Source organism: Thalassophryne amazonica, chromosome 12, assembly GCF_902500255.1.
Source record: "Thalassophryne amazonica chromosome 12, fThaAma1.1, whole genome shotgun sequence".
Lineage (NCBI taxonomy): Eukaryota > Metazoa > Chordata > Actinopteri > Batrachoidiformes > Batrachoididae > Thalassophryne > Thalassophryne amazonica.
In genome coordinates this window covers 89,414,085-89,440,322 of record NC_047114.1, presented here as the reverse complement: position 1 = coordinate 89,440,322, position 26,238 = coordinate 89,414,085, and the positions used below count along the sequence as shown (strand labels likewise).

Here is a 26,238-nt window from a genome sequence, read left to right as displayed (position 1 = left end):
TTACAAACACTGTTGTAAAAAAAAAAATCAAACAGTGCCAGCAACAAACGGTGCCAACCTTTAGCAGTGGTGTCAGTCAGAACCAAGTCCTGGTAACCCTGTTCGATGACTCTGATGCTAAACTCCGGGTCTCCCTCTCTGTCCTCAACAGAACAGATGTAGCGACAGCGCCGGTTGCCGTGACGCATGCTCCAGTAAATTCGGCAAGCCTCATAGCCAACTGGGAAGATGGCTGTGGGAGAATGGAAAGCTGCCATCTGCATGGGGGTGAGTTGGCCAATCGCATGCAACACCAGGCTGCCGACTCGAAAAGTGTAGCCCAACTCAGGCTGCTGCACAGCAGTAGCCATCTGACGCACTTCGTCCCTTTGGACGTAGACGCGCCTGAAGACGGCGAAGCAGCGCAGCTCGTGCTCCAGCGTCTGTCCAGCAGTGCCTCTGGGTCTGTGGGCATGGCACAGCATAGTCTTGTCCTTGAAGAAGGTGCACTGAGCTTGAAGGGCGCAGGTGAAATGGTAGATGTTGGTACAGCGCAGTCGGTGACAGCCGCTGGTTGCACCGGTGTGCTGGCAGTAGGCGCAGCGTATTGTTTGGCCACGACGCAGCGCTAACTCCACGTTGATGAGGGCACCAGCCTGAGTCTCGTACACTTCAGTTGACCACAAAGCACAGTTGAGGTGGACCCACACATCTAGATCAAGGTTTAGCAACCTAGCAGGTCCATCAGTGATCCCGTCTCCAAACTGGTGGCAAAAACAGCACCGCCTCTGGTCCCTCAGTGACACTGAAGGGCGCAAGGAGGCCCCCAGTTTCTGCAGGAGTTCGTCAACCTTATCTTCATCGGGGAGTTGGGAATTCCCTCTTGGCACCACAATCTGAACCGTCCACTTCCTCCAGCGGAGGCCCTTTTGCCTCTTACCCTGGTGCCAGCCATCGTGGGCTCTTGGTCGGGCCTTTAGCTTCACAGTCACTTTGAGGGCGTCAGATTTGGTGTCCATCTTTGGCGTCTCACCTGCTGTGGGGAAGGGGATCGGAGGAGTCGAGGGGGGAGACTGCTTGGGTTGAAGTTGGGCCAGGCAGTGAACATCCATTGATGACATGTTGTTACTGTACTGGTGCTGGGCTTTAGAAAGGATCTGTGTTTGCTCAGCACTGTGGAGGAAGTTCGCAGAATCCTGAGTGGGGGAGGAAAAAAACATTAAATGAGACCCCTCAGACTGACTTTTCACAGTTGTTTTTTGGGAGGGGGGATTAACTTTGGTTTTAAGCGGGACCAACCTTATTTTCTGTGGTTGTTCTGCCTTGCAAAGGTGAGGACGAAGAATACAGGAGCACACAGCTGTGACTGCAGAAGACCAAGTTCTCTTCAGATTTGAAATGGCTTACAGAGTCCTTAAAATATAAATAAACAAAAAAGAAGGATTCAATGTGAAGTGATCAAGGTAAACTGATATTAAAAGTTATGAAATAAACATGAAAACAGATTTTTTAAAATGACGTTTTAAGTTTAATGTCATTGCAGATATTTCAATATTGGTGTAAAAATCAACAAATGCATTAATAAAATAATGTGAAGAATTCTGCAAAAATTTAAACAGCAAACTCTCTCTGCATCACTCCTACGTCTAACGTTTGACTTAAAAAAAAAAAAAGTGCTGCCAATCAACACTACATGAAACAGAATTTACAGTCCACAAAATACACCACAGATTGTTACAAATCTTATGAACGTAACCAACTAAAAGATGATGTGGACACAGATGGTAAAGTAAAAGACCTAAACAGTTATGATGAGTAGTTGAAGGAATTCTAATGTTAGCAAACAATATAGCATTTAAAAGACAAAAACTGAAGCCATGAATTGTCTTTTTTTTTTTTTTTTTTTTTTACAGATATTCACCCAGTTTTAAATCAACACTACACCTAAAGCACAGTACTGAAAGAAGGAAGTGGTTAAAATTCAGTGCTGTGCTCAGGGACACTACAGCAGGGTGGGGGTTTATGAACGGGCTTGGATCCAAGTGGTTCAGTTGAGGGTTGGGTTGCGCCCTGACCAGTACAGAGTATACCTTCATATGTGTAGGAAGGTCTTTGATGGACTTCTGTACTCCATTTCCCAAAACCACCACCTTGCAGTGGCAGCACCATTGAGGTTTCGATCCAGGGCTGGCAGGAGTCCTGTGGTCAGGTTCTCTCGCTATAGCTGAGCCTAAAACACCAGAAACCAGAAACAACCCCCCACCAAAAAAAAAAACCCATTAGGAGAAATAATGTACATATTTGGCTTAGAGATTAAATAAATTTCATAGTGTGTTTATCTAATAGGAGACACCACCTGATATGGGAGATGTTCCTACATTATGGTAGCATGGTGCAGTAGTGGTTAGCACTGCTGCCTCACAGCAAGAAGGTTATGGGATCGATTCCCACCTGTGGCCTTTCTGTGTGGAGTTTGCATGTTCTCCCTGTGTTTGCAGTTTCCTCCCATATTTAAAGACATGCAGGTTTGGTGAATTGGAAACTTTATCATTATCCAGGTCTCCCTTGCAAAAGAGGTCTAGATCTCAATGGGACTAACCTGGTTAAATAAAGGTTAAATAAAATAAAATTATCCACCACTGGGTGGATAACTGTAGGAACGTGCTCCATCTGTCAGACACGGTTCATTTCAACACTATAAAAAGTTCTGAAATTTAGTAAACGTACTGTTGATAGTCCTGCCATTACTTTCAGCAAGTAACATGTTTGTGCCTCCAATGCTCTAGTGCCACAAAAAGGTCAAGTTTGAAATTTGTCACATTCCAATTTTACACATGTAATATAAAAGAATGGGTAGATTTCTTACATGCATGCTCCACAACTGCACTTTAAATGGGTATAAAATGACAAAAAAGTACTAAAAGATGAATGCATGAGGTGGATGTGCAGTCTCATGTGGTCATGTGTTGCTGGGCTCAGTAGCTGTCGTTTATTAGCCTACAAGCCTTTTTGTAAAAACTGTCCCTGAGCCTGTTTGTGCAGCATTTGATACTGCCGTATTACCTGCCTGATGGCAGCAGTATGAACAGATTATGGTTGGGCCGATTAGTGTCCTTGATGATCTTTATTGCCATGGCGACACACCACTTGGCTGCTTTTACCACTTTCCTTCGTGCTCTGCAATCAGGCATGGCGCTGTTCCCATACCTGGTGGTGATGCAGCTTGTCAGGACACTTGATGCTGCTGCTGTATGACGACCTGAGGGTGCGAGGACCTATACTTAGTTTCTGTAGCCACCCGAGGGGGTAACAATCCACGCTGGGCCCTTTTGACCACGTATGTAGTGTGTGTGGCCCATGTGAGGTCTTCGGAAATGTGTACTCTGAGAAATTTGAAGTCGCTGACCCACTATACGGAGGCCCCGCTGATGGGAATAGGAGTACGCTTTCTCCTCTGCTTCTTAAAATCTATGATGTCTTCTTGATGTTAGATGCAAGGTTGTTCTCAAGACACCATTTTATCAGTGATGTAACCTCACTCCTGTAAGCGGACGTGTCAGCGTTAAAGATCAAACCCATCACTGTTATGCTGTCAGCATACTTTATGATGACAATGGAGCTGTGTGTGGCCACAAATTTATGTCTATCAATGGAGCAGAGGAGAGGGCTTAACATGAAGCTCTGAGGGGTCCCGGTATTGAGGGTCAGAGATTCTAATATGCTGCTGCCCATTCCCACTACCCGGTGATGATCTAACAGAAAGTCCAATATGCAGATACACATGGTCATGTGTAGACCCAGATTCCAGAGCTTGGTGTTGAGTTTGCAGTAACTATTGTGTTGAACACTGATCTGTAACGCACCGACAGCATTCACAGGTAACAACTTCTCTCCAGGTGGGTAAGGCAGCAGCAGTCTGTAGATTTCTTTTGGCAGTATGCATGCTGCCATGGATCCATTGTGTCAGGCAATGTGGAACAAATGAAATCCCTCTAATTTGGAGCATGCAACCTTTGAAGTTATGTGCCAATTTAAAAAAATCAGGTACTGTTAGGATTCCTTTGATCAAGCAAAGTTCAATACACCCCACAACACCAATTTCCACTATATCAGGTTTTTTTTTTGTTTTTTTGGCCATATTTGCTTTTAAGGAAAATAATAAATCTCTCAGGCCACAAATTCCGTCTACTCTTCCCACAAACTGGCACTGTTGAATTTCTGTCACAGCCAAATAGGAAGTAAGGTCTTATCAATGCAACACTTTGATGTATAAAAATCAAACTTGCTAAGTTTGGTAAGTGAGCTTGGGACAGCAATGTGAGAGAGAAAACACATGCACACATACACACAGAGAAATGGGGGGTAATGCTTGTGACGAGGATAAATTAGTTGTTTTATCTTTAATGAGGAGAAAAGATGGATTATTTAAGTGCAGAGACCCACTCTGTTTTAATCAGATAAATGTGAATAATTTGTGTGATATTACAGAGAGGAATTATCTACAACCTCACAAGACATTACCTTCTTAAAGGCATAGGTGGCACTGGGTTTTTTAAGACTTAGCCCGAAAAATAATTTTCTTTGGCACCACTATAATTTTATTCCTCAGCATTTAGATAAAGGATTCATAATATGGTATTGCCAATATGATCAAAATTCATGCTATCTGGAAACAATTCAGAATTTCAACCCCTGAGGGGTAGAAATTCAAGGGCTCAGATGCTATGACCAACAGTGGTTTACAAGAAATCTTCTGGATGTTAACGTAAGACGGGCCACAACACACTCAGCTTCAACTGCTTAGTCCAATTAAAGGTCATTGGGAGCTGGAGCCTATCCTAGCAGTCATGGGGCGTGAGGTGGGGTACACCTTGGACAGTCTGTCACAAGGAACCATAAAGACAAACAAACACACTCACACCTACAGACAATTTAAAGTTTCCAATCCACCTAACCTGCATGTCTTTGGATGTGGGAGGAAGCCAGAGCACCCGGAGGTAACCCATGCAAACACGGGGAGAACATGCAAACTCCACAAAAAGGCCACAGGTGGGAATCCAACCCAAAACCTTCTTACTGAGAGGCAACAGTGCTAACCACTAATCCACTGAGCTCCCTATTTTAATATAATGCTCTGCAAAATGCTAAAATTCTGTTATAATGAAATAAATTGTCTGGAAAATTAACACTAAATAATGACTGCACCCTAAGCTGTCACCTACATTCTGCCAATGCGGATAAGAATTTTGCATTGACAACCGACATGACTGTTTGTCTGCCATCAACATGCGAATAGCAGAAATCCGTGTAAGTTCTTCTGAAAGATGGTGGAGGATGCTCAGCCACGAGTTGCCTTGTTAAAATCAATCTGTGTTAGAGAATAAAAGACAACAAAATATGTTCATAAATGTTCACTTCCTCACCTGGGCTGTTGGGATGGAAACGAAAATGATGTGTCTGCTGCTGTTGCAACATCATTCCCTGCACTCCACTGGGCCGCATCAGTTGTCCCGGACGACCCTGGAATCCAGCATCTCCGTGGTGGCGCATGGGAGAGCGATGCTCTGCAGCATGAAGGCCCATTTGTGGACCACCCAGCATAGATGGGGGTCCCCTGTCAGGAGTGCTGCTGACCTCATAGCTGCTGGGGATCTTCACACAAAGAAGATCTGAAATGGCTGCAACTACTCCTGTGATGTTCTGAGAAGAGAGGAAAATAAATAAAACACTCAAGTGCTTCAAAAAAATCTCACAGATGGTGGAGAAGGGACATGAAATTCTATTTTACAGTAAAAACAACAGCTGATGCCGTCAGTTGATACATTTGTGATTATAATGCAATGCTTTTAATGTAATTTTCATTCAAGGTTGGTTAGAAAAATGGCTGATCCATTTTCCGCATGATCTATTAATGTCACAAAATTTGCTGGATGTACTTATTTACTTATTATACTTACTATATTAACTACCATTGGTTTTGTAACATTGAGAAAGAGTGCAGTAACAAAATACAAATTGTAAGTCAAACAAAATGTTGACTAAAGAGGTCTGTTTTTGCTCCAGTCACATTTTTACTCACTGTGGGCTCAATTTTCACTGCACCTAGAAGCTAAAACTCAAGATCAATTTCATGCATTATGTCTCAGTTTACCAGGTCATACGGTAGGTACGGAAAGTATTCACAGAGCTTTACTTTTTCCACATTTTGTTATAGCATTATTTCAAAATGGAGTAAATTCACTTTTCCCTCAAAATTCACAACACCCCATAATAACAACATGAAAAGTTTTTTTTTAAATTAATTTTTACAAATTTATTCATGAACATATGTATTCACACCCTTTGCTCAATACTTTGGTCATGTACCTTTGGCAGCAATTACAGCCTCAAGTCTTCTTGAATATGATGCCACAAGCTTGATGCACCTATTTTTGGGCAGTTTTGCCCATTCCTCTTTGCAGCACTTCTCAAACTCCATCAGGTTGGATGGGGAGTGTTGGTGCACAGACATTTTCAGATCTCTCCAGAGATGTTAAATCAGATTCAGGTATGGCTGTGTGCTTAAGGTCATTTCCTGCTGAAAGATGAACCGTCGCTCCACTGTGAGGTCAAGAGTGCTATGGAGCAGGTTTTCATCCAGGATGTCTCTGTACATTGCTGCATTCATCTTTCACTTAATCCTGACTAGGCTACCAGTTCCTGCTGCTGATAAACATCCCCACAGCATGATGCTGCCACCACCATGCTTCACTGTAGGGATGATGCCTGGTTTCCACCATACATGATGCCTGGCATTTACACCAACGAGTTCAATCTACGTCTCATCAGACCAGAGAATTTTGTTTCTTATGGCCTGAGAGTCCTTCAGGTGCCTTTTGGCAAACTCCAGGCAGGCTGCCATGTGCCTTTTACTAAGGAGTGGCTTCAGTCTGGCCACTCTACCATACAGGCCTGATTGGTGAATTGCTGCAGAGATGGTTGTCTTTCTGGAAGGTTCTCTTCTCTCCACAGAGGAATGCTGGAGCTCTGACAGAGTGACCACTGGGTTCTTGGTCATCTTCCTGAGAGCACCTTCACACATAGCACGAATAAGTATAACTCAGGGCGAAACAGCTCGTATGAGTGAACCACAAAAACACTGAACCAATGGGCAGGCGTGCATGATCCCGGTGCAACGGTTTATGTAAGCGATGGTGTCTTTCGAGCAGGAACAGTGCAAGCAGCTGCACCACATCGCGCCACTGATGTGGAATACAATAAAATAAAAAAACAGCTGTATAATTAGTGAATATCATTGGGCTGATATAAATAATACATAAAAGGTGGATGCAAAACAGAACCCTGCAGTTAAATAACCGTGGTAAAAATGGTAAAAAACAAACAAACAAAAAAAAAGTCACTCAAGGGATTTGAACCCATAAGCTCTGATTACCAGACGGAAACTTTACCACTGCGCTACAATCACTGGTCTGTAATGAGTGCAGAAAAATGCCTGAAATCAACAAAGACATGGAGGAGGTGCGCTGTATGCGGCCGCTGCAGCCCGGCGCAAAGGCGAGAAATATTTTATATATTTCCACGTGAGGACAGCAGGCAGAGACACACGTCTCATGGAGGAATGCTGTAAGTTCCTGTCCTTCCAAACACAGAATGTGTTCTCAAGCTGAGATGTCCAGGAGCAGAGATCTTTACAGCCGCGGCTGTGCGCAGACACACCCCCTGTCCGTTCAGCACCCAGGCCAACGTGTCACTCTGTTTTATGTGGTCATTCATTTTCCTTATCTGTTATGTAATTGCATATGTAGGTATTGTTGTAATTATTTATATACATGTCCTGGTGGTAGTGTCTGTGTTTCTAATGCGTGCACTGAGCTGCCATCCAGCTGTCAGTGTGCTGTGATCAGCTGACAGGCCTCGCCCCGTGCTGTGTGTGATCAGACCTTGCTGTCTGGCCCCCATGTGATCAGATCTGTACATGCATATAAGCATTTTATGCAAGTGTGCTCCCCCGCTGGCACACCAGATGTGGTGGGAGGAGTGCGACACACGCACACACGTGCGAGACACATGCACCACGTGTGTGGCTTTTTGCAACTCCACAGTCGTGGACACTTAGACAAATTTCACATCCAGCTCGACAGTGATCGTCTGCTGACTGTTTTCGTAATCGTGTGAATGGCCACACATTTTCTAAGTGCCAAACGGGTGGTGTTAGATGTTTGTGTGTGTCAGCTGGAATTTGGCCAACAACTGCCGCAAGAGGATTCGATGGGCTCTCACAGCGCACATTCTGTCTTTCAGCTGCTGGTGTGCGCAAATAGTTGTAGCAACATGTGTACAAGGCGTTGGAGGCAGCTACAATTTTACACGTTTTGCATACGATTCCTGCTTCATGCACAATTCGACCACATTCGCACTATGTGTGAAGGAGCCCTGACTAAGCCCCCCCCCATGATCGCTCAATTTTGACGGGTGGCCAGCTCTAGGAAGAGTCTTGGACTCGACATGCTATACATACTCTTCTTTTCCTGTTCTGTCTGTTCCATAAAATTATTGTCTACATAATCCTGAATTTCAGTTGAGGATGGGCAGAATTCTTGCTACGTGACTGCTGGTTTATGACTGTTGAATCCTTTAAGGTTTGTTGCACTGAGTAATACGATCTGGGTACCACAAACAGTTTGTTTTTTGGCTAAACTGTAAATGAGAGATGTAAAATTAGCTGAACACGTCACTATATTTAAGCTTAGAATTGTTTAGTGATGAGAGCATTTGGTGCACAAGGTTAGTTCAAGAGCCATCAGAATCCATTTTTACAGATTCTTGTTCTGATAATAAACAATCTTTCAAACCCAAATGCAGGGGTGTGGGACTCAGGCTTCATAATAAATGTAGATGATATGTGGTGTATCCATATGGGGAAAAAAAAAAAAATAGAAGGAACAAACGGATGCATCAAAATACATACTGAACAGGCATCCTTGATTGTAACCTACGAATCTTATAATTAACCCACTTTACATGACAGAAGGAGCAAATCTGAGTGAATCAAGTTTTTGTATACCTGCACAAGTGTGACAATGCTTGTAAAGAGTTTTATCAGAGCACAAATGTTGAGAAATATCTTTCTACAACCATTTTTAACATGGCGCTACAGCATTAAAAGGTACAGATTTACATTTAAAGTAATGAGTACTGAAAACTGTGACATCACTCAAAGTTATACTGAAATCTACGCAGGACTTGTTAAACCAGAAGGAATGTATTCTCTCTGACCTCCGCTGCAGATGGCCTCAGCGTGATGGCTACAGACACTAGCCCTTGTTTGGACTCAGACATGGGGCCAAAGGGGGAGCCAAAAAACACGGCAGAAGGCTCCGTCTTGATATCTTGCAGCTTAACCTCTGTCCCTTAGAGGTTTCAAAGAAAGAAAAATATAGACGTGCTTACAATATGCCTATAACAACCATTTATTTGGAATTACAGTCAAAGAAATAAATATTGTAAATGTGCCGATTACACTGAAGAAAATTTACCTTTCCCATCGGGCGCCGGAAGCATGGGGAGGACCGGAGACAGGCAGGGGGACAGCGGCTCTTCCTTCACCAGAGAGAGGTCTGGATAACGACTGATCTCCATCCCAACCATGCTCTCAGGAGATGAGGAAGGAACAAAACTGTCAGGTGTGTCCCTGTCCTTGCAAGGTTCCTGCCCTCTGTTACTGTTCCCGTTTTGCAAGAAAAGGTGGGGGGATAAAAAGTGTCTCAAATGATAGTGCACAAATTTGAGAATTACAACTTGAAATAAAATTACAATGCCACAACACTGGCAAGAGTCCAAGAGGAGAAGAATTAGAAGAAAAAAGTTTGTTATATAATCTGTTACCTGAGCTCCTCCTGGTTGTTGTGTGGAGGTGTAGGGAGGGAAGCTGGAACGTCCACAGTTTTAGGTCCCTGAGCGATGGCCCTGGCCAGAAGATCTTCCTCAGTCCTGAATGGGACATGCAGTGGTTTTGGGACCAGGCCCCTGGACACTGTATGAAACAGAAGCTCAAGGTCATCATGTAAGAAATTCAGAAGAAAAATTGGGGGAGGTGATGGTCTAGTGGTTAAAGCTTTTGGCTTGAGACCAGTGGATCCTCGGTTCGAATCCCCTCCTGACCACAAAATCACTAAGGGCCCCTGGGCAAGGTCCTTAATCCCCTAGTTGCTCCCGGTGTGTAGTGGGTGCCTTGTGTGGCAGCACCCTCACATCGGGGTGAATGTGAGGCATTATTGTAAAGCACTGAGCATCTGATGCTGATGGAAAAGTGCTACAGAAATTTACCATTTAAGGAAATAGTGTACTTTTTTAAGTCAGCTCCTCACCCTGACAAAGATTTATGGAACAACCAAACCGAAGACAAGCGTCCACAAGCGAAGAGCACTCATAAAGATCAGAATCAGAATCAGAAAAAGTTTATTGCCATTGCCAATGAACAAGAGTCACAGACTAGGAATTTGCTTCGATATAATGGTGCAACATTAAACAGAGAGCAATATAAAATGCTAAGATAAAATATACAATATGTGCCAAAATAAGACAAAATATAAGATAAAAAAAATGACATATGAAATATGAAAGGCTGTGTGCAACAGAAAAACAGAAAGAAACAGTGCAGTGGGAGGAGTGCAATTAAAACCAAAGTACATTGTCTAAAGTGACCAGTGATAAAATGATAAAGTGACAGAGTTAAGGTTAAGGTGACTGAGTTATGAGGAGTTCATGAGTCTAACGGCAGAGGGGAAGAAACTGTTCTTATGGCGGGAGGTTCTGGTCCGGATGGACCGTAGCTTCCTGCCCGTGGGGAGTGGTTTGAATAGACTGTGTGCAGGGTGAGAAGGGACAGCTGCGATCCGACCTGACATTAACAGGACAAGATGACATTAAGTCACATTTTCCTACATGCTTACCCATGGCAGCAGCTTTGCTGGCCAGCTCTTCTGTTGTGGCAAATCCATTGATCATTTTCTGCCGGTTTACAGGTGGCGGGGTGGGAGGAAGAGATGCCGGCGGTGTTGGTGGGTTGCTCAAGTTACTCTGCTTTGGGATTCAAGACCAAAGCAATGTCAGGACACAATGCTATAGGCACTTTAAGACACACACACACACACACACACACACACACACACACACACACACACACACACACACACACACACACACACACACACACACACACACACACACACACACACACACACACCTCACCTTGTAAGCCAGCTGGGAGTAGTAATCAGAGACTCCGTCTAAGGAGGCGCTGCCGAAGGCACCCGACAGGAGGCTCTCACCATTGAGCTGGCCGCTTCCATAAGGAGCAAAGTGGGCAAAGTTAATTCCAATCAGCGGTTCCATAAGGGGTAGAAGGGTGAGCTGCTGTTTCAGGACAAAGACAGAACAGACAGACAATGTATGTGAAGTGATCGTCCCAGCACAAAGCAATCACAGGGAAATTGTGAAATATGATTCAAAAACAATGTGCGTGTACATGAATCATTAAGAAATAGAAACAGTGCTGTGCAGCAAATCTTTGCAAAAACTGAGCGAACATGCAAGAAGGGTTGTCTGTTGCATCACTAGTTGCAGCTTCATGGTGGAAAGGAACAGAGAAGGACTTTGTGAGAAGAAAACTGATCAAATCTAGGCTCCACTCCCACATGTGCCTTCTGGGAAACTAAAAGCTGAAATTTCACATCATCATCTTTAAAGAAAATCTTTCTCTGTTCCACTCCATGTGACTGGTGATGCAACAGACGATGCACCACCTCTCCATTCACATGCACAGAAGCCCTACAACTCCTTCAGAGTTGTCTGAGTGTACTGGTGGCTTCTCTCACAGGTTTCTTTCTCAGACAGGACCATACTGTTTATACATGTTAATGAAAACATGTTCAGACATGTTCATGAATAACACAGATAACAATAATAATGCTAATATTAACAGTGTGTATATAATAACATGAACTAAACAATTTATAAATACATTACGACAGAAAATTAACATAAAATAATGACGTAGATCAAGCCAGTAGTGTGTTACCGACTCACTGTCATCCATCATTTCTGCTTCCTCTTTGTCTTTTCTGCCATCTTCTCTGCTTAAGACACTCTTAGGCTTCATAAAAGTCCTCCTCACTACTCGTACTGGTTTGGCACCTTAGGGGCTATATTAAGGCCTAAGGTGCTTTGCAAATTTCATCTTACCAAGTGAAAATTGTAAGAAATGTCTAAGAATTTGAAAATTTCCAAGATTTTCTTAGAATAACGTCACTCTGAGCTATTTTTAGCTTTAGGCTGCTTCATGGATACAGGCCCAGAAGCTACCAGTTATTAATGAATGCTTTTAATGAACACACAGCTTTGTTCGGTTGTTGTTGTTTTGGGTTTTTCTGTATTATTGCCATGGTGTCACTCATTAAATAGAACAAAACATATGAGAAGCTTAAAGTTTGAAACCAGCCTAATGTAACCACAACGTTCTTGGTTCAAATCTGGTGATACACATTTTTTCTTCATTATTGTTCTTTCAGCTCTCTACTTACAGCCAACTAGGTATTACAAATGCAAAATGTTAAAAATAATGATAAAAATGTTCCATAAACTATCACATCACTGACAAATCAATGACAACTGAAAGGATCACTGCAGTGAAAAAGTGTTTTTTTTAATTCAGTGTTTATACAGCAGCACCAAATCATAATACTACATTTTTAAAGCTTTGCAGTGACATGGTTCTGTATTTAGAACTACTGATTATATTGTGTTAATATTCAAGACTTTGACTTGGATTTAATTTATTCTTGTCCTGCAACCAAATTATATTTATCCACTTCTAATACTGCGCAATTTTTCATTTCAAAATGTGACTTCATTTAGTTTAAATATGATGCTGCAAACAGAGAGAACACAGTTATTTTCTATAATGCTAAGATGGCATCCAGAAAGCACATGATTAAACTGTAAAGCTGGTGATACGTGAATGTATGGGGAACCCCCCCCACCGCTCCCCTTAAAATGTGAAAGAAAATACACTCATTTCAAACCATACTTTTCTTAAAGATGTGCAACTGATGACACGATAATACTGTAACGACACCAACAGCTCACCTGTTTGATTTGGGTCATTACACTGTCAGGACCACTGTGCATCAGCTGCCTCTCATCGCCTTCCTTCTTCCTTTTCTTATAGCGAGAGACTGGTTTCTCCCCACTTTTTGGAGTCCTTTTGATCCTCCCTTTCTTTTTCTCCTGCTCAGGGATCAGAGGTCCCGGACAGTCAGGCATAGCGTCAGAGTACGCCTGAAGATGAAGAGAAAGACGGCCTTACTTTAATACAAAAAGCCTGGATACATTTGGAGTTACACGAGCGGCATAAACACATTGTGAGTCATCCAAAAAATGCCAGCTATGACTCATAATTTAACTCTGCCCTCCATCAGTTCCACAGCGCTATGTATCTGAATGACTAACACAAACACTCACCCCACTGCTGTCCATGGAGCTTTGCCTGAGCAGGGTCTTGCAGTCTGGGGGCCCCTCTTCCTCTGAACGCAGGCTTTCTTCTGACCTCTGTTGGGATAGCTCTTGTGGAAGTGCGCTCTTGTTCTTCAGAAGGTGTTTCAACAACTCGTTGCCAGCGCCATCTCCCTTGCTTGGACTCTGGCCTGCAGGGAATGGAGACGTGCTCCCTTTACTTCCCTCTTCTTTAACTGAACCCATTTCTGAGCGAATGGTACTTTCTTTAGGGCCGCGACACTCGCTGGTATCGGTCTGCTCCAGCTTAATGTTGTTGAGGATCCTGTCGTGTTCCTGAGCCTGAGTCCTTGTTGTATCTGATGAGAAACCAGCCAGTCCACTTTGGCTTCCAGAAAGCTGCCTCTCCAGCTCCGAGTGACTTGGCGTAGAAGATCCCATTAAGGGTGACCTGGACAAATCCTGGTCTCCCAAGAGATGGGCAGATCTGGTTGGAGTTGAGGAGGTGTCTGAAACACATGGTGTGAGAGGAGCTGTAAGGTCTGAGTGTGGAGTTGAGGGTGTTTTGACTGAATCTGCATCGTCATCTTTCTTCTTTTTGCGGCTCCGCTTCTTTTTCCCCTTTTCATCTGGGATGATGTTCGAGTACAACTGGATTAAAGATTGACCTGAGCCTGGAAAGTTGGATGGAAGTGGTGTGGCGGAGTCACTCCCAAACTGCGATCCTTCATTATGCATCTGAAGCATCATCCCTGATCCATTGATGTGACGGGGTCTGGGCTGAGCCTGGGAAAAGTTGGATGGATGGAGGGCAGGATTATCAGGACCCAAACCAGACCCCATTTCTGGGAGTATCATTCCATTACCTATTGCGGCCCTTCTGTCGCGATGCATAAATGTCCCGGGTGGTGAGCCCATACTGGGCTGCATGCCTTGCTGCTGGGGAAACACAGCTCCCATCTGTTGCTGCTGTGGTACAGGAGGCCTCTGCGGCTGCATGAAGTCCTGTGTCAGTTCCGCATTAAAGAAAGGCATTTGAGAGAGTGGTGCTATGGTTCCATCTGGCCCCATCATACCCTGCTGTTCCATTTCCATCCGATGTTTCAAGGCTCTCTGTCGCTCAACTTCCTGCATCAGCTGCACACGCTGTCTCTCCTGCTGCTCCCTTAATCTCTCCCTCCTCTCTCGCTCCTGGAAGCCCTCACTGAAAGGGTTGTTGTCATCAAACTTCACACCACTGGCCTGCATAGGTTTCATTCCACCAGGTAGAGCTGCTGGTGCTTGGGGGTCCACAGGGATTTGTGAGTGTTGAGCTGGGTTACCCATTGGCATTTGATGTGGCTGCCCTGGATTTCCCCCAGATACCTGCTGCGCCATGATTGGTGGCATTCTTGGGCTACCCATTGTCATAGGAGCACCTGGATGCCAGCCAGGTGGTGCACTAGGCATACGTGAAGGTGCAGTTGGCTGGCCTGGATGAAGCTGCATCTGCATAATTGGATTAATAGGAGGCTGGACTGCAGGTGGTCCACTAGAGACTATGCCAGCAGGGACCGGCACTGGGTGCATTCCAGGCATTATGGGCGTCATATTATTTTGTTGTTGTTTCACTCGGTACTCCTCAATAAGTTCAGCATGCTCCTTCTGCTGCTTACGGATCTGAAACATACGGTGGAAGATCACAAAGAGGTGAGTGAACAAATGAAACAGAAAAAAAAGGGAGGAAAAACTGTGAGGTTAAATACACGAATAACACGGTCACCACCAAACTTAACCAGGTGTGAGAATCACTTTAATCAACAGACCCTATAATGTACTTCGTGATCTGCCATTATTAGTTTAATTGCATCTCGTCGTAAGCTAGGATACAGTAAGAGCAACATACTGACCATAAAACACGTCTCTGGAAAAATGTCAATGACAAAGAAATAAATATAGCAGAAAACAGTCGACAGTAATGTGTGCACTTATGAGACATCTGCGTCAACCAGAACAGCGTGTGCTCATTACGCACTAGCTCAGCTGTACGGTAGGTTACCCACTACCTGAAGGGTCAGTGTGATCTTAGATTGTAGCCGACTAACAGACTGTGCTTGAGCAAGACACTAGAGCTATAAAACCACCAAACACACGTCCCCGTTTGACGATATTCAAATGTGCCAAAGATGTGTAGAACCATTTAACACAATGACACTTATGTTTATTGCATACATCACAGCAATGAATTCAAGCTGCGTTTTCAGTTATTTATTAGACCTAATTTCAGCACCAAAAAGTTTCCATAACATGCAATACGGCAGCGCTGCCTCGTCTGAACCCTATGTGATATCGCAGGATTTGACCACTTATGGGGACAGCCGCTCCCGTTGCGCAATACATACATAGCATAACTTCACACAGGAAAATGGTGTACTGCTTTGTTTTTGGGTGCAATCACCGAAGCAGTGGTGAAAAGTGCAGTTTTTTTTTGGTTCCCAGTGGAAAAGGGAAGATGGGGCAAATGGGAGACGTCATGTCGGTAAGTGTTATATTACTATATATTGTCAATATTATTATCAAATATTAATGTCTTTGTCTTTACTTTGATGAACTGCCTTTGATCTTGTTTTTGATTCTGTTCTCTATTTTCCATATATACATATATGCATGTGTGAGAGTTCATGCACCATTATTCTTCTAAATAATCACTCATTGTCAAAGCAGAAATATACACTGAACTGTTGAAGTAATCATTACATCTGCTCCCATGAGAAAACTAACATTTGTCCTTTTGCTTAATGAATGCGCAGACTGCTTTGCTACAGCTATGTTTTTGCTGAACACAGATTAATATTTCGGCCTTGAGCAGAGAATAACACAGCCTGTACAGTAGTTCAAGGCTGGCACTGTAATGTCTCAATTTGAAGAACAATTACTATCTGTCTGAGAAGACCACAAGGCGCCTTCCAGGTGCAAAGTGATACAGATATGAATTGACTGAAGAAACGCAGCTATGCCTTGTATATTGTTTTGTAATATGTCTGTGTGCAAATAAATTCAGGAGCTGAGTGGGCAGGCCCTTCAGAGCTGACTGACGGACAGTGACGAGGGGTCATGCTGGCTCTCCCTGATCAGGAAATGAAATTCAGTCTCTAGCGTGATCATTCTTTGTGTTAGTTAACTAAGTTGCTTTTTTTTTTTTTTTTTTTACAGAATACAACTGACATCTTGGTCCTTCGAAAGCCGGATGCCAATAGACCAGAACGTTGGTCAGCCTGTGACGGAGGAACCCGTTGGAAGACCGTGGCTACGGTCAGGACTAGTTCCCGCAGACCCTTTTCCGGGGGGACGGGTCTCCTCCCTAACGGGTCGGCGCCTAACGGGGTGAAGGCATATGGACTTCAGCGGTGACAGAGTGTGATCGCAGGTGAGACCGCGTTCTATACGCACCACACCTGTTTGTGAACCTACGAGTCTGGAAAAAAGCCATAAGCAAGGTCACCCACCTCTCAGAGGTCGAAGTGGTGACACTTTTCAGACTGATTGGTGACCAAACAGTGAAAAAAGAACAACAGCCTGTTCGTTTAGATGTCCCTATGAGATAACCCCACGAACAGTTAAAATGGGTAACTGCTGTTGTTCTCACAGTAAACATGACACACAACCACAGTCTAATGATTTTAGGTATATGGAGGTTAAATAATCCTGGGTCATCTAAACATTTAAGCATGTGGCAAAAACAGTTCAATTTCTCAGGGAAATTACAGCCAGAAGCAACAACAGAATTAGTGGAAAATATAAAGAGGAAAGCTAAGGACTCTGCAAAAATGCAAAGAAAAAAAAAAAGTGTGGGTCAGAAAATGCACTAAAGTGGACAAGTGAAGCCTACAGGCGGCGTGAGGCTGAGAATAGTCAAAAACAAACTGAAGCAGGGACAAGACAACCTTAAGAGCGTCTTTTATAATAAAAATGAAATTGATAAGACACTGGGAGGGAGCCAGAGGCCCCCTCCACAGAATGCAGACGCAGCCCTTTACCCAGCCGCAGATAATGCTGAAGCTACAGCAAGTGCGCCTTCTCCACCTCCCTACACTCACCAGACCAAAGATGATGACCAAAGATCCAGCATCACCTGAACACTTAAAAATGTGGCGAGAGACAGTTAACTTCTCAGGAAAATTACAGTTAAACTCCACAACAAAGTCATTTGATACCATAAAAGAAAACACCAGTGATTTTACAAAAAGGCAAGAGAGATGTGAAGTGAAAAATACACAAGACCATGCTTTTGCACCAAACACAGCAGTTTTTAAACCTGTCGGAGCAGTCATAATGATGTGTGAGGAAGAAGTGTATTTTGTAGGAAAGGGCAAAGGTCAGCACCGCAGAGGGCCACAGGCAAAACCCGTCGGCGTGAGATAGAGGAAATTGACATGTTGGAAGTGTGGGAAGAATGGAGACTTTGCGTGTGAATGTACACACTCGCAAAGATAAGGAGTTCTCCGTTGTCAACATGAATTTTATGTACATATAAGGTTGCAGTTCTTTCTTTTCTAGAAGATTATACTTGTTATCAATTTTTCCTTACTTTTATTCTGCTGTCGCTATATAGACAGATTGTGTGTAATTATTGTGAATTGTTTTAGATAAAACTGTCAAGGTCACAGTTGCTGGCACTTCAACATTTTAAAGTGTGGAGTTAAGATACTGAGAAATAAGTGCACATTAATGAATTTTGTGTGTATATGAGTGTGAGTTGGTGTCCAGGGTAAAAAATAGAGTATTTTGAGGGAGAATTCTGAAATAGATCTGTTGATGAAATAAAACTTTTCAGCTTGTTAAGATGATAACTCAAAGACAATAAATACTATCATCTTCCTACTTCCCATATTGAATGATCATGTAACTGGGATGAAGTGGTTAAAATATGGCTGATTTTTGTACACTGGATAAGGTGTAAAAGTTGGTTAGTTTCACCTACTTAATAGATTTTAAGTAAAGCTAATCAAGATCATATTTCAGTAGAGTGATTAATGACTGGATTTGTTGTGTGATATATTTTTGTGTGGTGTTGGTTTGAAATTTGTGTGGGTTGATTCTTTTCTGTCTGGGGGAAAAGAAGAAAATTCAGATTGACTGCTTCAATTGAACATTGCAGTATTTGGCCAATCATGCCTCAGTAATCATGAATGAGCTACTGTGGAACTGACCACTTAGATCAATGAGTTCCAGCGGGTATTCATGAACTTGCTGGAAACAGGCCCATCTAGGCAATGAAGACTTTGGGTTATAAAACATTTCTATGAATCAGTTCTCCAGTATACATATTAATTCTATGAATCAGTTCCCCAGTATTAAATACTGCTAAAAGATTGAAAAATTATTGATTGACTGATCCACTAATTATTTTTGATGACATAACAGACAGGATTCTCTGAGGACTATAAAAAAAAAGAAAACTGATTGTGAGACTGTGATTGCATACCCGGTTCTTGACCTCCGGGCCCCAAACAGCCTGACAGAAGGTTGGCGAAAAGGAGGAAAAAAAAAAAAAAAAAGGAGTCTCCTATCAGTCCACTGTAATTAACAGTTCCGTTGAGTTCTACGTGTCTACATGCGTGTATAATATGTTGCGTGTAATATAACACAGGTCTTCTTTGGACCTGTGAACGTTTTTTGGGTTTTTATTTGAGAAGAGTTGGGTTATTTTGCTTGTTTGTTGTGGCAGTTGTGGGATTGCGTTCCTGGTCTGGGTTGTTGGAGGAGGAGCGTGTACACACACAGCTGCTGAGGGAAGCTCTAAATGCTCACTTCCCTCCTCCTCCTCCCCTTGCCGCTCAACACCCCCACAACTTGAGAAATTAAGAAACACTGCAGCAATGTTTTGTTGTGCTTTAACACATGAAATACAGGGGTTTTACATGTAACTGCTTACATGTAATTGATAGTAGTGTTTTAAAAGTGTTTGTTACTGTTAAATTTAGAGAGATGTTTATTTGATGTAATCAATTCCAGCTTTAATGTTGTTTTGCATTACGTTGCATTGACTTTACCAAATACATTCAGTGTTCTATTTTTTGAAGCGTGGTTTGTTTTGGGAACAAAGTGTAATTTATCACTCCAGCCAAAGAGCAGAGCAGAAGGTTGTACAGTGTGTGAACAGTAAGACTATGTTGATTATTGTAACATGTTTATAGAGCTCCTGTTGAAAGCATTAATGTTGGTGAGGGTGAATTAACAGCAATGTAGAAGCAACAAATAATAATAACTCAATATTTTGATCATCCTGTGTTTTGATTGAAATAATGTGAACTCTCATGAGATGCAACTAACCCCTGCTGCAAATCAAACAAGAAGCTGCAGGCTTTCATAAAGCACTGATGACCAATGAAGTGTTTCTTAATTATTAGTTGATGTATGCAGATTAAGTTAGGCCTTAAAGGATAGAGATTGTTGGACAACCTTTCACATGGTTATTGTCCATCCTGACCCATAGTTTTTCCTGCGAACCAAACATTGTTTATGTATCAGATTCTGTCATTATTTCTATTTATTATTGGTGTTTAAGCATTGATTAATCCAACAGTTCTATTCTGGGATAAATTGCTAAAAGATACTTCAATTCACTTTCAATGATCCTGCATGTTTGATGTTCTGTGCAATTAAAACTGTTTTGACATGACACCTCTTAATGGGTGTTCCCCCACCCCTTGGAACCCCTGCCCAGTATGGAAGGCTGTGAGCCCATGACGGGTAAGATCCCATCTTAAACCCTGGGACAACCTAAGGCAGGCCCAGTCACGATTACTCGACCTTGTCTCTGTGATGCTCTGACTCACTAGGACATGAGGATATGGCAATGTGGTACTGTGGTCGGGTCAAATTTACCCGTTTGCCTACATGGTAGACAGTGTATTGATGGACTGCATTTATATAGCGCTTTTCCATCTGTATCAGACGCTCAAAGCGCTTTACAATTATGCCTCACATTCATGATGTCAGGGTGCTGCCATACAAGGCGCTCACTACACACCGGGAGCAATAGGGGATTAAAGGCCTTGCCCAAGGGCCCTTAGTGATTTTCCAGTCAGGCGGGGATTTGAACCCATGATCTTCTGGACTCAAGCCCAACACCTTAACCACTCGACCATCACCTCCCCCAATCTGATCTAACTGGAGTATTGGATCATTGTCGGGAATTGAATTGTCATATTAAGATTGGCCTGCACGCAATATTCGATATTAATCAATGCTTATCATTCATCCAATCAATCAATTTTTGCAAATTAATGCGTCACAATGTCCACCAAACCACTGATGGTGTGTATGCCTGATCCTCAAACAAACCGGTCCTACCCCGCAGCCTTTTCAAGTGGGCAGCTGTCTTAAGGCATGGACCATGTCACGCGTCTACGGCTGGAATGGATGGACTGGTTAATGCTCATTTTGTGACGTTTGTATTTCAGGCATATGCAAAACATTACTGCAGAGCATGTCTAATTTATGCAAAGCATAACCCGCAGGGGAATGTGAGGCTAATACGAGGAAAATTTCCAACACCTCAATACCTGTTCCAAATAATCCATATGGATTTTATTGAATTGACCCAATGTGAAGGAAAAAAAAATATTGCCTAGTATTGATTGATGCATATAGCAAATGGGTAGAGGTGTTCCCTGTTAAACATGCAGATGCTCATACAGTTGCAAAGATACTTTGTAGAGACATAATTCCAAGACATGGACTACCTGAAACAATGTACAGTGATAATGGTACACATTTTGTAAATAAAATCATTCAACATTTGACAGAACATTTGAAAATAAATGCAAAAACACATTGTGCTTATCATCTTCAAAGTGCAGGTTTAGTGGAAAGAATAAATGGGACAATTAAAAGTAAGCTCAGAAAATGTATGGAAGAAACAGGAAAAAACTGGGTTTATTGTTTGGATTTGGTGAAACTATACATGCATATAACATCCAACTCAGAGACTGGCCTTACGCCATTCGAAATTGTGTATGGCAGGCCCTACAGAATACCAGATTTACAGAAAATAGCTGGGCCTGATAGTGAGGATGAGGGATTAGTTGATTATATGAGACGTGTGTTATCCCATAAGAATGTCATACACGCTAACAAGATACCAGACTCCTATTTCTCTGCAGGGCCCTGAGAATCAGATCCAGATTGGCGACTGGGTGCTGATAAAGACTATTAAGAGAAAGAACTGGTCAGCTCAGAGGTGGGAAGGTCCATTCCAAGTGCTGCTAACCACCTCCACTGCAGTGAAAATCGCAGAGAGGTCATCTTGGGTGCATCTATCCCACTGCAAAAGACAAAGATACCTGAAAGATCCCGAACTAGACAAGGGGAGCGACGTGTAACAGTGTCGGCTGATGGCCTATAGGCCCAGCAACGGCTGGAAGCGCGTCATAACAGAGACAGAGAGTGACCAGGAGTGAACAAAGACAAAGACCAGAGGTTGAAGCAGATACTAGGGTCCTGAAGCAGACGAGTAACCAGCTGTGACCAAGGAGAGGCCTGTCAACTTGAACCAGGATCAGAAGCAGACGTACTACAAGCTTGAAATACAGCACTGACGTGACCAGACCAGGAAACAGAAGCAGACGAAACTGCATCTTTGAGAACGGGAGACAAGAGAATCCTGTTCTATTCCTGTGCACCTGTGTTTGAAGAAAACGTCAAGAGCAGGGCACAGGACAGAGTACATGACACATTATTTTAATTCCACTTGCAGCATGCCTTACACATACTGATGATAGTACAGATTTATGCACTACAGCTGAAGGGAAATTAAAAAAAAAGTTCTAGATTCCCTCAGTCCCTTGCTGAACTGATCTGAGACTGAACTGTCACCTTCAGCCCCTAAGCCCAAACAAACTGCACCTTTTGAACTGTCACCAAAGAAAGAAGACATCTTCAAGACCAGAACTGTAGTTTCTCTCTGACCCTTGAAAGACAAAAACAAAAAAAAAAAACAAAAAAACAAAACAACAACACAGGGACAGGAGGAGGGAAATATCAACAGGTTGTTCAAAACACTGTATTAGCTATGGATAGCTTTGCTGCCAGAGCAGGATGCAAACTATGCACCCTGATGATGATTTTGACAATTATTGCTGGGAATGTGGCATTTACTGTGTGGAAGTATAAAAAATATATGAACCAAGTTACAATTCAGACCAGAAGAAAGTGATACCTTTATTCAAATCTGGTGACAAGCATCTTTTTACTAACCATAGGCCTGTGTCTTTCTAGTGTCACAATTTTCAAAGATATTGGAAAAAACTTTACAATAACAGATTGGATAAATTTGGATGAATTTGGATAAAGTTGCAACACAACTTGCTTAATGATAGTCAATATGGGTTTAGATGCAATAGAAGAGATTAATAAACATGTGAACCAAAGGAAAATAGTGATAGGATTATTTGTTGACATAATGAGAAAAAAAAAAAGGCTTTTGACACAATCAATCACAACATATTATTTCAGAAGATGGAGCTTTATGGGATCAGAGAAGTGGCTTTGAATTGGATTAAAAGCTATTTACAAAACTGGAAACAGTTCGTTAAAGTTGGGGACTGCTGTTCTTCATATCTGGACATCCTTTGTGGAGTTCCTCAAGGTTCTGTGTTGGCACCAAAGTTATTCATATTGTATATCAATGATTTATATAAAGTCTTGGATCTGTTTAGAGCAGTCCTCTTTGCAGATGTTACAAACTTATTTTGTTCAGGGGATAATTTGCAACAATTACTAGATGATCTGGGATCAGAAATGATAAAGTTGAAGAGATGGTTCGATATGAACAAACTGTCACTAAACTGGTCTAAAAATTAAAATAATGTTATTTGGAAACCATAAAAAAGATGGACGAATACAGTTAAACATACAGGGGGTAAATATGGAACCTGTCAAAGAGAACAAGTCGTCAAGTGTGGTCATCGATGACAGGATCAACTGGAAAGCACATATTCAACATAGTCAAAAGAAAGTATCAAAAAGTACAGCAATATTAAACAGGGCAAAGCACATTCTTGATGGTAAATCACTACATACTCTGTATTGCACATTGATTGCACCTTACTTGACTTATGGTGCAAGTATGGGGCAATAACTACAAAACTACAGTACAACCATTATTCAACCTTCAAAAAAGAGCATTAAGAATAATTTATAATGCAGGTTATCGGGATCATACCAATCCACTGTTTATTAAATCACAGATTTTAAAAACATCGTCACATGATTTCATTTAAGACTGTTTGATTGATGTATAAAGTAAAAAAAACAAACAAACAAAAAAAAACAAGTACCTCTCAGAATTCAAGGATATTTTATGCAACGAGACAGAATATATAATTTAAGGGGTTTGTATCGTTTTAAGAACTGCGGGCGCAAGGATGACCAGGAAATGCTTCTGTGTCTCCATTTGTGGCCAAAAAATTGGAATAAGCTATCTGAGAAACTCCAACAATGTCCAAATATCAATCATTTTAAATATTTATACAAAGAAATGGTGTTCAACGAATGTGTATCTGATGGAAAATGTTGAATTGTGTTGTATGATGAATGTGCTTCCTTTAAATTTTTACTATTGAATGTACTGGGGTAACTAGCTTACTAAGTATTGTGATTTGTCCTCTTGCTTGATCAGTGGCTCAACGGATGATTTCCACCACAGTTAATGGCTTATTACTGGCCCATTACTATATTGCGTTATTGCTATTGGATGCTGAATGTCACCCCATCCAAACGGGGCAAAATGATGGTTAAGTACACTGTTTGTAAGTTTATTGATGTTTCTACAGTGATGATGTTGAGAATGTAGACATTAAATTCGATAAACAGGGGGGAATAATGATAGTTTTCTATATATTGTCAATATTATTATCAAATATTAATGTCTTTGTCTTTACTTTGATGAACTGCCTTTGATCTTGTTTTTGATTCTGTTCTCTATTTTCCATATATATATATATATATATATATATATATGCATGTGTGAGAGTTCATGCACCATTATTCTTCTAAATAATCACTCATTGTCAAAGCAGAAATATACACTGAACTGTTGAAGTAATCATTAAAACTGCTCCCATGAGAAAAGTAACATTTGTCCTTTTGCTTAATGAATGCGCAGACTGTTTTGCTAGAGCTAAGTTTTTGCTGTGCCTTGTATATTGTTTTGTAATATGTCTGTGTGCAAATAAATTCAGGAGCTGAGTGGGCGGGTCCTTCAAAGCTGACTGACGGACAGTGATGAGGGGTCATGCTGGCTCTCCCTGATCAGGAAATGAAATTCAGTCTCTAGCGTGATCAAAAAAAAAAAAAAAAAAAACAAAACAAACGAAAAAAGTAAACTGTAAATTGCTGAATCATGCAATAATTTGTTTTAGAGTCTGAGTTTACAATTTCATTAAACATAAATACCGAAAATAGTGCAAAGAAAGCTGCAGCTTCTAGCAGGCCAAGGTGAAGCCTCAAACATGTAATTTTGTCAAAGAAAAGCATAAAACAGAGGAAAGAAAATAAATTTGCAGTGATAGAAAGATAAATATTATCTATTATAATACATCATATAACATTATAATATTAGGGATGTGAATCGTACAACAACTCGTGATTCAATTCGATTCTGATTCTTGGGGTGACGATTCAATTCAGAATCGATTTTCGATTCAAAGAGATCTGAGAAATAGTTATATTGCTTAAAAATGTTTATGTTTAAGAAACTGCAGCTTTAGAAGGTTAATCAAGTGATGTAAATTTATTTATCTGCTTTGCTCGTTCAGAGGTGGCTAGCAGTTTAGCGAAGTGTGCACTGGTCAGTAGTCGGCAGAGACCGCTGGTCTGCTTATTTTTGCTCCAGGTGAAAGCGTAGCATGTGGGCTTGTGGATTTGAAGTGTTTCCAAAGTACTTGACTTTCATTTTGCACACTGCATAAGTCATGTCAAGCTCCTTCTTACGCAGCAAATAATAAAATCCAAAATGTGTCCAAACATTTGCCTTCAGCAAAGACGGTGCTGGCTGAATTAGCTCTTCATCCGCCATGCTAAGCTGCAGCTCACGAATGTTTGAAGCACACCGGACCCTCCCCTCGCAGGGATGCTGTAGTACGGCGGTCGTTGCCTGACAAACAGTACATGCAGTGAGTAAGCAAGAAAATGTTTAAAAAAATGCTTTTTAGAAATTGATTTTTGGACATTTTGGATCGATTCAGAATCTTAATAAATAATCGCGATTCGGATGTGAATCAATTTTTTCCGGCACCCCTATATAATATATTATCATAAATTGTCACATTTGATAGTGGGAATCAACGTTTTTTTTTTTGGATACATTACAGAAACAATTAAGCAATTATAAAAATGGTTGATGTGTTTCTACCCTCTGACTAATCACTTCAGCTCTAAGAGAATCTGATGGAGTCTGATAGGACCAGCATTTACCTGCTCCAGTTGTTTCTGCACTACACCCTGCTGCTCTGTGACATGTTTGAGCTGCTCAGCGTCCTCCTCGGGGAACTCTCTGCCTGCCTTCTTAGCTGTTCTCTGCTTTGCAGACAGGGCTTTCTTAGACTTTCTGTGAGCTCCAATCTTCTCTTCCAGAAACTTCTGCTGCATTTGAAGTAACTGCTGTGTCTCTTGAAGCCACTCCTCATACTGAACCTTTTGAGAATTGTCTGAAAGGAGAAAATGTGGAACTTTTTTAGTTTTTTTTTTTAGCTATGCTGACAG

The 26,238-nt window shown here is 41.9% G+C and overlaps 1 protein-coding gene across 1 annotated transcript in view; it reads right to left on the bottom strand.

Moving 5' to 3' along the window:
* Positions 1 to 26,238, bottom strand: part of kmt2cb (lysine (K)-specific methyltransferase 2Cb) — a 252,332-nt gene that overhangs the window by 5,258 nt on the left and 220,836 nt on the right. The window contains 12 exon segments of the mRNA XM_034182661.1: positions 59 to 1,175; positions 1,279 to 1,392; positions 2,070 to 2,209; positions 5,403 to 5,679; positions 9,256 to 9,389; positions 9,516 to 9,700; positions 9,865 to 10,012; positions 10,932 to 11,061; positions 11,230 to 11,394; positions 13,126 to 13,317; positions 13,501 to 15,150; positions 25,951 to 26,183. Of these exon segments, the coding sequence (XP_034038552.1) occupies positions 59 to 1,175; positions 1,279 to 1,392; positions 2,070 to 2,209; positions 5,403 to 5,679; positions 9,256 to 9,389; positions 9,516 to 9,700; positions 9,865 to 10,012; positions 10,932 to 11,061; positions 11,230 to 11,394; positions 13,126 to 13,317; positions 13,501 to 15,150; positions 25,951 to 26,183 (4,485 nt within the window).